The 12406-nt window shown below is 39.7% G+C and overlaps 1 protein-coding gene across 1 annotated transcript in view; it reads right to left on the reverse strand.

Annotated features, from left to right (window-relative positions):
• Window positions 1-7015: 7015 nt before the first annotated feature.
• Window positions 7016-12406, reverse strand: part of LOC129092054 (SH3 and PX domain-containing protein 2A-like) — a 51488-nt gene continuing 46097 nt past the window's right edge. The window contains exons 10-14 of the mRNA XM_054599824.1: window positions 11464-11581; window positions 11058-11386; window positions 10838-10887; window positions 10138-10257; window positions 7016-9961 (exon numbers count right to left, since the gene is read on the reverse strand). Coding sequence (XP_054455799.1) covers window positions 8033-9961; window positions 10138-10257; window positions 10838-10887; window positions 11058-11386; window positions 11464-11581 — 2546 coding nt within the window. The 3' untranslated portion in view covers window positions 7016-8032. The remainder of the gene's footprint in view (window positions 9962-10137; window positions 10258-10837; window positions 10888-11057; window positions 11387-11463; window positions 11582-12406) is intronic.

Raw genomic sequence — 12406 nt, forward strand, 5'->3', positions numbered from 1 at the left:
GTTTTGTTCGATAACTCACCACCTGCTGTGGCAGGTTGAGATTGTGCAAAGGGCAAAAAAGTGTGAATGTTGTCACCAAAGAAGGTCACGCTTGCGGTAAATGAGGATGTAAATCAGCGAAGAGGGAATGAGGGAGGATGTTGCATGTTTGGGACAAAGACAGGGGAGGAAGGGCCGCCTTTTGGTGTTTGTCTGCACATCATTTCAGTGCAGAGAAAGTGCTGCTCACTCAGCCCATACATCAGAGGTTTGTATGAAAGTCTGTAAAATGTGGGACTTGCATGTCCTGCTTCTTGGCGGCCTCAGTGAGCCGGCTGGATTCTGTGATTGGACAAAAGTCATCCAAATAAACATTGGTGGGCAGTGAAGTATTTTTAAAATGCTGACTGAGCACATTAGGACGACGAATCAACCTCTTCATTGTTGCAAGAACCCATGAAATCCCACTATAAGTCACAGATGGCTGTGCTTACTTCAGGTTACACACTTCTCTTTCATATGTACATAAAAAGTTAAACATGAATATTAGCTTTCAGTGGTGACGTATTTCAGCACACCGTGTCTTCAAGTAGAAAAAAGAAAATCACTTGAGTACAGTCGGTGACAAGGATGTAGGTTGTTATTGTCGGACAATGTGAGACATTCATTTGCATATCAGTTTCTGAGTGCTGCTCTTCATCTGTAAAAGCAAACTCCAAGGACACTTTCTTTTGACTAATCTCATGCATTATGTGCTGCTTTGAATTGTTAAGAAATACAAGCTTTTTATCAGGTGTTATTTTGGCCTCGCTGAAACATTACTCAGTTATTTGTTAAGTAGTAAGTGTTGATTTGTTTTTGTTTTTCAAGGTGTTGAAGCTTGTCATTTTTGCCGCTGTAGATGGGAAATTAGCAGTTATGTCGTACAATATTTGAGTCATGGTTAAGTTTTCTTGTGTGCCTTTAAAAAGAGAAGTATGGACTCACTTTACAGGCTCCTCACTGTGAAAACCAGGAGGTTCATATTTATCTTATAGTTATTCTTAGGTGGTTGTGATGTCTCTGGTGTGAGCAGGTTTAACCACACAACCTACAAATAACAACATTTCAGTGTGCTTAATATCAGTGTGTGAATTTATTCACTGCTAAAGATGAAATGTTTAAATATCGCCTTGTCCCCTGTGTCACTGCATTGCATAATACTGGAATTTGTTGTGCTTGAGAGATGCTCAGCCTTTTACAATTTCTACCTGTTTTTGTTTTTCTTCCTGACCAAATATGACCTAAAAGAAATTATACATGTGTGAAACATTTTTGATAGAAAAATGGTATAGATGAGTGTACTATTAACTGTACAGGATGATTTTTATTTATTTTGTCAGTACTACTATAAATAATTATCACAGTTTGTTTTATAAGTAGGGCTGTAGTGTCCAAAAAGTAAGAATAGTGTTATTTTATTGTTGCATAGTTATAGTTAAAGATTATAGATTATAAACCTTATTCCATATGAAATGCTCTGTGGATCTGTCGAGCTGATTAGAACTTAATGGAATAGCTTGACATTTTGGGAAATACGCTTTCTTGGAGATTTAAGAATATTAATACCACTCTCTAGTACTACCGTACTTCAGTACGTACTACTGAATATATCTACTCAAGTACTGCACTCAATGAGGTACAGTATGTGTACTTTGCTTGAGTATTTACTTGAGCATTTCCATGCTACTTTATTGTTCTACTCCACAGCGGAAATATTGTAATCTTTACTTTTTGCTTATGACACAAATGCACCAGTAAGAAGTATTGCAATATTCTATGTACCAATATAACTCTGACGGGAGTACTTCTCAAGTACCGCAAGTGCATTTTACATTGCGTTATTAGCATAGGCTACAACTTTTACTTAAAACAACCATAATCATTTTTACATCAACAACATATCAAATGCAAACCTAAAAACAATGTGTGCTGTCAGCACTATTGCTATTGGTTGCACTGTTAGCGCTGTTAGCACCATTTTCTGCGAGCCACCTGATCAGCCATTGCCATATTGGGAGGCAATCAGAATGCTCCCAAACTTGTTTAAAGCTCATTTAAAGACTGGAAACTGGGAAACAGCTAGCCGGATTCTATCAAACTTTTAAAAAAATCTGCAAACCAGCACCTCTAAACTCACAGCCTCTTACCTCTAGAGTTTTTTAACAGTTCTAAAGAAGCAAGCTTTAACATGTGAATTAGTGCGCGTTAGATGTGCTTGTAGGCAGGTTTTGTATTCTTTGAATTTGGGGTTGAAATAATCTCAGTAGGTTATTAAATTGATTCTTTGGACAATGATATGAATCTTGATCTGATCCAATTCAGGGGACTGCGATCGTTACGAGACGATATAATTTGGCCATTTAACACAATCAGTGACATTAATATCAACTCACAGAAAAACAACTAAAATAGGATTTGACAGTTTTATTACTGGGCTCTGTAGAAAGGAGGTGAGCATGGATGGAAATTGGTGACACAGATGTGCCACAATAATTTCAGCATAAAGGCATATCTTAAAGATGATTATATTGATGTTTTCACTTTGCATTGATAGTATTGGATCATTGATCATTGAATCCATATATTGATCCAGATAGATGTTATCTACTACTCTGGACAGAAACAGGCTAGCTTTTTTCAGTATTTATGCTAAGCTAACTGGATTCTAGCTGTGGCCACTTGCCACACAGGAATGGGATTTGGTATCAATAATTTTTTCTAAATCTTCACCAGATGAATAAGTGTATTTCCCAAGATGTCAAACGTTTCCTTAAATGCCATATATGCTACTAAAGTATGCTATTAAAAGGGAATAAAATGTGTAAAGTTGGCATTGGTTACCAATTAGTTGGTGAAAAGTAATATTTCGTAGGCTTGTTTGTCCTACTTGTGCATATTTAAATTATATGTTGAATTTGTGTTGTAGTGAAGCAGACATGCATAATTAACATATATGATCATAATTCTGACAGCCTGTTTTTCAAATGTGACCAAATATTTGCTGTCCAAACAAAACAAACCAGCAAGTGTAAGTGGGCATTGTGCATTTTAGAACAAGAAAATCAGCTCATAACTTTGGTTTCCTTGGCTTGGAATTTATATTAGTTGTTAACAAACATTCTTAAGGTGGTTTAATTATATTCAGTTTGATAAATAAAGTTTAAGTCTGAATAACTGGCTTTATTTCGTATTTATTACATGAACAAAGCACATTTTGAGCTCATACAGCTGTTCTTGATGTACAAGAGAAAGCCTATCGCCTAGTTAACTTCATACATTTGACTCGAATTGCAATAAAAAGTTAAAACTGACCATTTTCATTTCACAGCTATTCCTTATTATTTTTTTTGCACAGCAGGAAACAAGTCAATCTGGCACAAAAGACAGGGAGCGATAGAGCATAAGTGTCATAATGTTTTCCCAACGCGTGCATTATACAAATGGTTGTCTCATGCAAGAAAATTCAAAGAAGACAAAAGTTAGAGAACAAAATGGCAGCCATCTTTAACACAACCACTTGCCACAGTAGTGCACTTGACTAACACAACACCCCGCCATATACTATATGAATAACAAAGGCGAGGGCTTTTAGTAAACAGCTATAACTCAAAGAGAAACTGTTTAGAGTTGTGGAATGCAGACCTGGCCAGAGTGAACATCATCTGTTATTTACGACCCTGCGGGCTTGGCTCTAATGCAGCACTGTTTTACGCTGCTCTCCAATAGGCACAAATACAACCCATGACGTCCGGACATGAAACAGGCAGCGGTGACTGCCGTTCATGGCCAAGTGTTCTCAAAGGTGCGAGGGTAATACACAGCCAGGATCTGTGACAGTGACATGAATACAGTATATCTTACTGGTGTCTGTGTACACACAGACTTTCCACTCAGACCTCTCAGTGAACCTGGCTGCGGGCCTTCTGAAGGCTTAAGGGCTTGGCAGGCTTGTTTGAGTTGCATTGTGGTATCTCTTCTAGACAGCTGTTTGGTCAAACACACACGCCGTCTATTAATGTATCAAATTTGTATTCCAAAAAAGCTAGACGGTATCGATTTTGAATTCAAACTAGACATCTGACGGTCAGAGTTTGAGTTTGTTCCTCTGTTGTAGTTAAGGCTTTAAGCTTTTGGTGTTCACTGTGATGTAAAATCTTTTCCTCAGTGAGATTTGCAGTGTCGAGGGACAGACTGCGAGGAGAAGTGCAATTATATTTAAAAATACAACTTTGTTCATGGTGCAAAAGGGATCTCAACCCTACATCGTCTAATTAGCGTTGATGAAGACAGAGTTGAAGGTTACTGTGATGCTTTGCTCAATCTGCAGTGAGAAGCTGAGTGCTGCTGCCCTCCAGAGGCCAGAAGCAGCTCCAGCACCTTACAGAGAAACCCCTCAAAGACAAAACCATAAGCAATGATTTAATACACTGGGAAGAGGTTACCTCATAGTCATGCTCACTATTTTTCAAGGCAGAGTCAACATGTTTGATTTTATCTTTAAGGCGTTTTCAAAAACAAAATGTACAAAAAAAGCATTAGGACCGGCTTAGTTCCTTCTATTTATTTGCTCTACATTACAATAGTAAACAATGAAATCAAACAGATTTTGTCGCCATCGCTCGCTCGCCTCACTTTCAGTTAGGTAACGGTAGATGTAATTTCAATGAGACACACTGTCTCACTCTCAAGGGAGACATGAGGAAACTCTACTTACTGTAGTTTTTTCTCAGAGCTTTAAATCACTTCTCAATTCTTCCTCAGTTTGCTCAACTGTCAAGACTACTATTTCTAAGATCGAGAATAAACTTCCACACTCAACACATTACATTCTGAGTTTTGAACAACTTGTGACACAATGACAGACACACCACCAACACATTTTAAGTTATAAACCTGTTGAAGGATTTTTATCCCACCTGCAAAATCGTGCATTTCCTTTTTTTCTTCTTTCTTACTTGTGCGAGTTATTATTTGCAATAGACACATACTCTACACAGGAGTACAACAAGCAAGCAAATATGGACACACAGCCAGCAGACAAACATCGTATAAAGATGATCAACGGGCATCCATAGCTTAGTTCCAAGTCAGTGGGTGTAGTATGAGATCCCAATGGAGGAAACATCCAGGGGGATGGACATATTTCACATTAAAGTCCTCTAGGCTGTAAATCTTATTATATTTCAGGCACAAAATCTAATATTTCAAAATGTGCAGTGTCTGACAGTGGAAAACTGCATCAGTCTTTTTTATTTGGTGTTTCTTTGATTATAACTGAAGGTGACAATATTAAAGGCTACAACTCCAAGCTGTACACTTAAACTTTTGCTTTGTCAGTCGATGCTTAATTAAGCTGCCCAGTGACCACAGAATGACCATCTAAACCAAAGCCGTATGTGCAGGTTCTCCTGAAGCAGAAGCTGCTAGAGGAGGCAAATCAAAGTGAGTTGCACCACTATGCGGCTCAGTGGTACGGGGAGACAATGGAGGACATGTCAGGCAACCAAGTGTGATCTAATTTATTTGCATAACAGCACCAAGCTGGTCAAACACTTTGTGAGTTTATTCCGAATATAAAACACATTATTCAAATGCAGAAGTCTTTTAATGCAACACAACTGAGAAACCTAACATTACCAGTGATAATGGCCTGTGACATGTTTTAATTATGTTGTTTATTATACGCCACATTAATCTGCAATTAATTCAGCAGATGATTACTCACATGACCACACAGATCGCCACATGTGGGGCATTAAAGTCGAATTAATTTGGTCTGCTACACTTAGGGCTTTTAGACACTGTAAATAGGTTGTCCCGTGTTCACTGAGAAGAAAATATCAGAAACCAAAAAGGAAAACGAATATATATTTACGTTTCATGATGGCTAAAATAGAGCCAACAGAAAACAACATGATAAAGTCTACTTTTCAGATAACTTAAAAACGTTGACAGTCCTTTATTTCTGCACCTTTGTTTGATGGACGAGCCACCAAACAAACAATCACCGCTGCTGACATCGGTTTATGGGTGAAATATAGTTCATCACTTTCCACAGTAAACTTACCTGTAAGGTTTTATGTTGCTTCGGTTCTTACTCTTCAATACCGTTAACAATACTCTGTCAACTCCATTACAGGTAAGCCTCAGAGTTAGTTTCCGGTGTGACACCTGGTCACTGACAGCCTGCCAGCTGCTGTCAATCAAACCCAGACACGCCCATCCAGAACAAGTGCATTTCCGCAAAGACCTTTTTGCATCCTTTTAATAATAACAAATTATTATAACATAATAAATGTGAAAACAAGCTGACTTTATTTTTACGTTTCTGTCTTTTTTTTCCCTGATATGCAATCAGTTTTTTGTTTTTAGCAAATAATAATAGACAATACAGAGATATTATAAGGCTCACTACAAAAATAAATACAAAAAATAAATGCTATTTAGGGGTAATTTTTGCCTTTTATTTTGGCAGTAAAGTGACGGAGGATATGCCATATTGGGTCCCTGCTCGGTGTGTTGAACTGGGGACATTGTGATGACGTAGTCAGTTACACCACCCGGAAAGTTAATTGAATTTAGTTAGCTATGTAGATTTATTGTAATGCGTATGAATGTGTGTATGCTTTTAATGTGATATCTACATTAAATGTCCAGCTTTTGCCACTAGTGTTACAAAGGCAATTCTAACATTGTTAATTCAACGGTATGAAAAGATAATGTAACAATGTCCCTTTTTATATAATCAATATTGTTAAATAACATTCGGATTATGATCCATTCATAGGACCATTTTTAGACATGAGGGTTGTGTTGATGAAGGGGTACTTGAGTTCGTATGACAGGGCTGTGGGAGTACATGTCAGAAAAGGTTGGGAAACACTGTACTAGAGGACAAAACCTGATGTGTGGGAAAACATAAACTAAAAGAGATAAATAGTATAAAAAAAGAAAGTACTAATAATTGTTCAAAAGTGCATTTATTTATCATCCTTTTGGCACTTCAGTTATCATCACTGGTCACACAGTTAACATAAAACAAAAGTGAGCATCTGCTACAGCTGAAGAGTAATGTCAAATTTACTGCCCAGCAGAAATTCAAACTGTTATCATTATTAATAGAGCAGTTCTTAGAAATGTTTAAGTAGTTGTGAACTTGTTTTTATCAGTACATTTCATACAATAATAAGAAAATAAGTAATAATATGAGTTTTTAAGTAATGAATAAATACATTTTTTCAATGACGTTAAGTTTAAATTTGGGACAATTAGTCTGTGAAACTAATGCAAAAAAAATTAGGCTCATAAGGGATTGTTTTTATATTTAAATGTAAGAAAATAGTGTGATAATCAGAAATGCTCACAAATTGTTTCGTTAGGACAATATTACATAATTAAATGGATAAAATATATCACATAAAGGTGACATACAGTATAAAGAGATATTAAAAAAACATGCAAACAGACAGCACCAAGGTGAGACTAACACAAAGCAGCTTTGGCAACAACTGAGATTTTCTTTACGGAAAGGAGGAGAGAAAGGTTTAACTTCAACAGCTCAAGGCATCGTCGGTATAATGAGGCATTTCAAACATGCAGTAAGCTTTAAATGCTTAAAAAGGTTTAAAAAAAATACATTATAAACTTACAGAGAAAGGTTCAAGGCGTGGAAACAAAATTATATCTTAGTTCAAGTTAAAGGTTACATCTGAAGAATATCATGAAAGCATTCTTCCGCTCTCTGGTGTTCTCTTTGGCTGCGTCACTAAGTCTCAATATATTGCACCTAATGCGACGTCTCAGGCGCTGATTCATGTAGACTCACTTTACCAGATGTCTCACTTCATTTCAAAGTCACAATTTGATCTGGCTGCTCGTTTTGGCAAAGGTACCGAGTAGGATTTCAATCCTTACCTTAATGTCTTTGGGTTAGCCTTTTTTTCACAAAATAAATCTGTTTAAGTAGTCTTTCCACGCATGTTTAGAGTTCTGCCAGCTCCACACGTGAGTGCTAGTGCTTTTTCTCGAGGTAATTTGAGGGAACCCACCCTTTCCTTGGTCTGCCATTGTCCAGGATCTTGCAGTACCACCATCCGTTGGGGTTTCTGTCCAGGACCTCCAGACTCGTCCCCTCAGGAAATCCCATGGTCTCCTCGTCGCCATGATAATCTGCTATAGAGACGTACACATCTTTGAGGTTGTTATGAATGATGTGGGGCTTTGGTTTCACTGTGGATATGGGCAGGACATTCCTCTGAGAGCTAAGGCCGAGGGATTCAGAGCTACCGGTGCCAGATCTGTTCCTGTTGGGTAGTCCTATGTTGTTCGGCGGCAGGCTGCGTGGCACGGTGCCGAAGGAGGCGTTGCGGCGCACTGTGGGGCTGGCACGAGGATGATCCGTTGAGTTGAGGGACTCGTTTCTCCTTAGAGAGCCAACAGGACTGGGACCGTCCCTGATCGGGGCTGAGATGAAGACAGACTGAGGTCTCACGACTTGCTGTTGTTTGGCGCTATTCTGCTTTCGTGAACCGAACAAGCCGATGGGTTTGGAGAGGCCACCTGGAGGCTTGGAGGGGATGGGCGGAGTGACCTTCTTTAGGTTTTGGTTGATGTTGTTCAGCGCCTGCACCCTTTGTTCATTCTTCTCCAGGCTGTTGGACTTGCTGAGGCTTCCAGGTTTAGTCGGGGTGCCATCAGATTCAGACCCTGCAACGTCTTCTTGTTGCCTGGCGGGCTCCAGGAAGTAAGTCGGAGCCCAACCTTCTGTGTCTCCCCAGCGGATATACCACCAGCCACTCTCCTGCTTCTCCAGCACTTCCACCTCCACTCCAGCAGGGAAGCTGATCTCAGACTCTTGGACTTTCTCGTAGGGATCTGTGGTGCGATACAGGCTGCTGCCTTCAAGGTCAGAGTCTCCTCGGCTGCCTTTAGAATAGATGGAGCAGAGATCTGACGTGCTCTGAGAAGAGAAGGAGTCTTCTGAGGAGATGACTGAAGCCGTCTCAGAGTCCTCGCCTTTAGTTTTGATGCAGTTCTTCAGCTGCCCTGTTGGCCGCAGCTGTCTTCTCAAGGTGCTGATGTCCATCTTCTCTGCACTGGATGCCTTGGCTAGTTGTGGTTTAGGCCTCACCACTGGCTTTGGTTTAGAGGAGGACTTGATGGAACAGGACGCCTTGCTTTCACCTTGGTCTTTCTTACTTCTGGACAGATCTGGAGTGGACTCAGTGGAGTCAGATTTAGGACTGGATGCCTCCTCGGCTTTGGTTGAAAATGGGCTCCCATTCAAGTCCACCCTGAGCTTGTTACCCGCAGGTCTCCACCCACCTGATGTTGGGTTTGCGGTCTTGCCAGTTTCTGACAAGACACTTGTCTTGGATGAATTTGAGTCCCTGCTGCACTGCCGCTCTGGCGTCTCCCTGAAGGGATGGAAGCTTTCATTCTCATAGATACACTCCGTCTCTGCCTCCACCTCCCCTTCTGCCTCATGGCCATCTTCAAATGATTCGCACATCTTGAAGGAGGCACTGTGGAGCGACGAAGCCGGAGAAGGCTTGGAGGACAGGTGGGATCCCTTCTCGGAGGAAGCGTCCTCATTTTTTACATCCACCAAGGAACCTTCTCCCCTCAGGAACTCAAACTCAGACTCCATGTCCAGATCACCAATGGCAGGAACATCATATTCTGGCTCTTCATACACCGGCCTCCCAGGAGACACAGGGGACTCTGGAGCTTCAGACCCGGGGCTGCTGGGAGGAGCAATCTCACCTGAGTCTTGTTTTTTGACAGGCGGAGCTGGAGGTGGAATTTTTGGGCGGCAAAGAGTGCTGGTTCTACGATTCAGGTTGGGTTTTTTGCGTTTGTCAATGTAGGAGCAGGGAGCCCAGCCCTCCTTCTCTCCTATGTGGACATACCACCAACCACCGGAGTTCTTCTCAATGACCTAAAATACATTTTCAAAAGAGTTTAGTCTTGATATGATGGCATTTTTTATTCAAATTTCTCTTGGAGAAGGCAGGGTTGTTAATGAGCTAGGATGAAAAAATGTATATAGCAAGAGATATGGTTGGTAGACAAATTATCTTGTAACTGAAGTGTACCTTGAAAAAGAGTGCTTACCTCTGCTTTCTGTCCTCCGTTGAAAGTGATACCATCAGATATACAGGACTGGAAATCTGCAATGGTATAATACTCGGCTTCCACTGTAGGGGGCTCAGGTGGGGAGGGCAACTGAAATCCCTAAACACAAAAAGAATTGGCAATGTTAGACGTACTGTCAGTGATGGAAGGCAGCTCAAGGGTACTAAAGTAATACTAATTGAGTCTAGTTTTAATGTACTTGTGCTTTATTTGACTATTACCATTTCATGCTATGATGATTGGTTACGGCACTACGTTTGAGAGCAACATATAGTATTTACTCCACTACATTCATCATCCACAGTTTCAGACTTTTTCGGCAGTATCTTGACCTGATGCTGCAGTAAAATCCTTGATACACACTGATGAAGTAAAAATCTAATAATTTAATGTATGAATGTAGCAGGAGCCAATTTACAGCAAAATACATACTTTTAACTTTGATACTTAAGTTAATTTTTTAAAAACACTTCTTATTTAGTAGGATTCTGATTGTAGAACTTTTACTTGTAATGATATATTTTCAAACCAATGTATTGGTACTTTTACCTGAGTAAAGGATCTAGAAACTTATCCACCAATGTTTACTGTTTATTGTTTGTACAATTAAAAAGCCACATATATTAAATATCCTCTGTATGACCATTACTCATAGATGGTTAAAAGATCACGCTCTTACCAGGGTTGCATCTCTTCGAGGAGGAGGTTTTTGCCTGAGAACCGGGGAACCTGTGATACAATACAGAGAAAAAAGAAAGAAAAAAAAGATTGTTAGGTTGCATTTAAGAATACTCATTGATAAAGAATTACATAAAAAAAGTTTAAAATTGAGTAATTAGAAATCTACTGTTATGGACAGACCTGACAGAAATTCAAACATTCACAGTGACATGACTAACCAATTTCCACCCGATGAGGGGCGATGCGGGCTACTGCCGGTGAGGAAGGCTCTGCTTTACTTTTTCCATCCTGTGGACTACTAACAGGGCTGGAGTCAGCACATGGGATTGGCAGGCTGATCTCCTTCTTGGCCACTTGGGGGCTCTCTGGGACTCCTTCAATCTGCACATCTTTCTCACTCAATGCTTTCTTGTTAAGTAGGTTACTGATCTCCATGATGTTTCCAATGATCTCCACAGGTCCCGTCACAGTCTTCTTGCGGGGAGAGAGATCATCCTTCATCTTCTTCAAGTAAGAGGCTGGAGCCCAGCCTTCTTTATCTTGGTACCTGTAAAGAAAGTTAGAAGAGAAAATCAGCTTTTTGCAATGATAGATGTAAAAAAATGTCAGTGAGCAGAGGCTTACCTGATAAACCACCAGCCTTCCAGGTTCTTCTGAATCACATCCACAATTACTCCTTTCTCAAAGGCAATTTCATCCTTGCCCTGACTGGTGTAGGGCTGCACTGTTACGTACTTCTCTTCTGCAAAAGCAAGAGTGGAAAATTACAACAAAGCTAAGATTTTAAGAGCTGTGAAAACAGAATAGAAAGTGTATATTCTATAAATCCTCTCTATAGACTTTATGTATTTTATGATTATACTGCAGTAATGAGAGATAAGGGTTAACAAATATAAAATAGATTATCTTGTGATTCATTGGCTCCAACTTTGCAATGTGATACTGGAGGAGGGGTGTATCTTTTTCTTTATTACAGACTGGAACTGTTCTGCTTTCTGGCAGTTGGTTCAGCTGCCAGATGTGCAAGTACATGTGCTGTTTGTGTTTAAATGTTCTTTGGCACATGAGATTTGTCTACAATTTTATATGAAACATACAACTTCATAATGTAGCGAATAACTACAGAACATAAATGATTATTGTAAGTCGAAAAAAAGACTTGCCATCGTAGCAGTATGTATTTCTCTGAAGATTGTTTTGTTATATGTATGTTGCATAGCAAACAAATCAAATGTGGTCAAAACAGTCTTAACACCTAAATCATTTTCATAATTCAACAATCATAATGTGTTGCGGACCATGAGCTGCAACATCCACCTCATCTCCCCCCTCATTTCCTGTAATCTCTCTACCATCACCGGTCAAAAAATATCCATAAAAACGAACTAGCACTATTGCATATGCTTCAAAATGTCATCAAATTTAGTGTGTCATAGTACCGACCATCTTAACATCACTAGCTGGTATTCGTTTAAGGGTATTGACCAAGGGGAACTACAGCTCATGGAGCCAGCTAGCGTACTAGCTCTGTCCTTGGCAATATGATGGCAAGCATCTCAAAGCTCAG

Source organism: Anoplopoma fimbria, chromosome 6 (assembly GCF_027596085.1).
Source record: "Anoplopoma fimbria isolate UVic2021 breed Golden Eagle Sablefish chromosome 6, Afim_UVic_2022, whole genome shotgun sequence".
Taxonomy (NCBI): Eukaryota; Metazoa; Chordata; class Actinopteri; order Perciformes; family Anoplopomatidae; genus Anoplopoma; species Anoplopoma fimbria.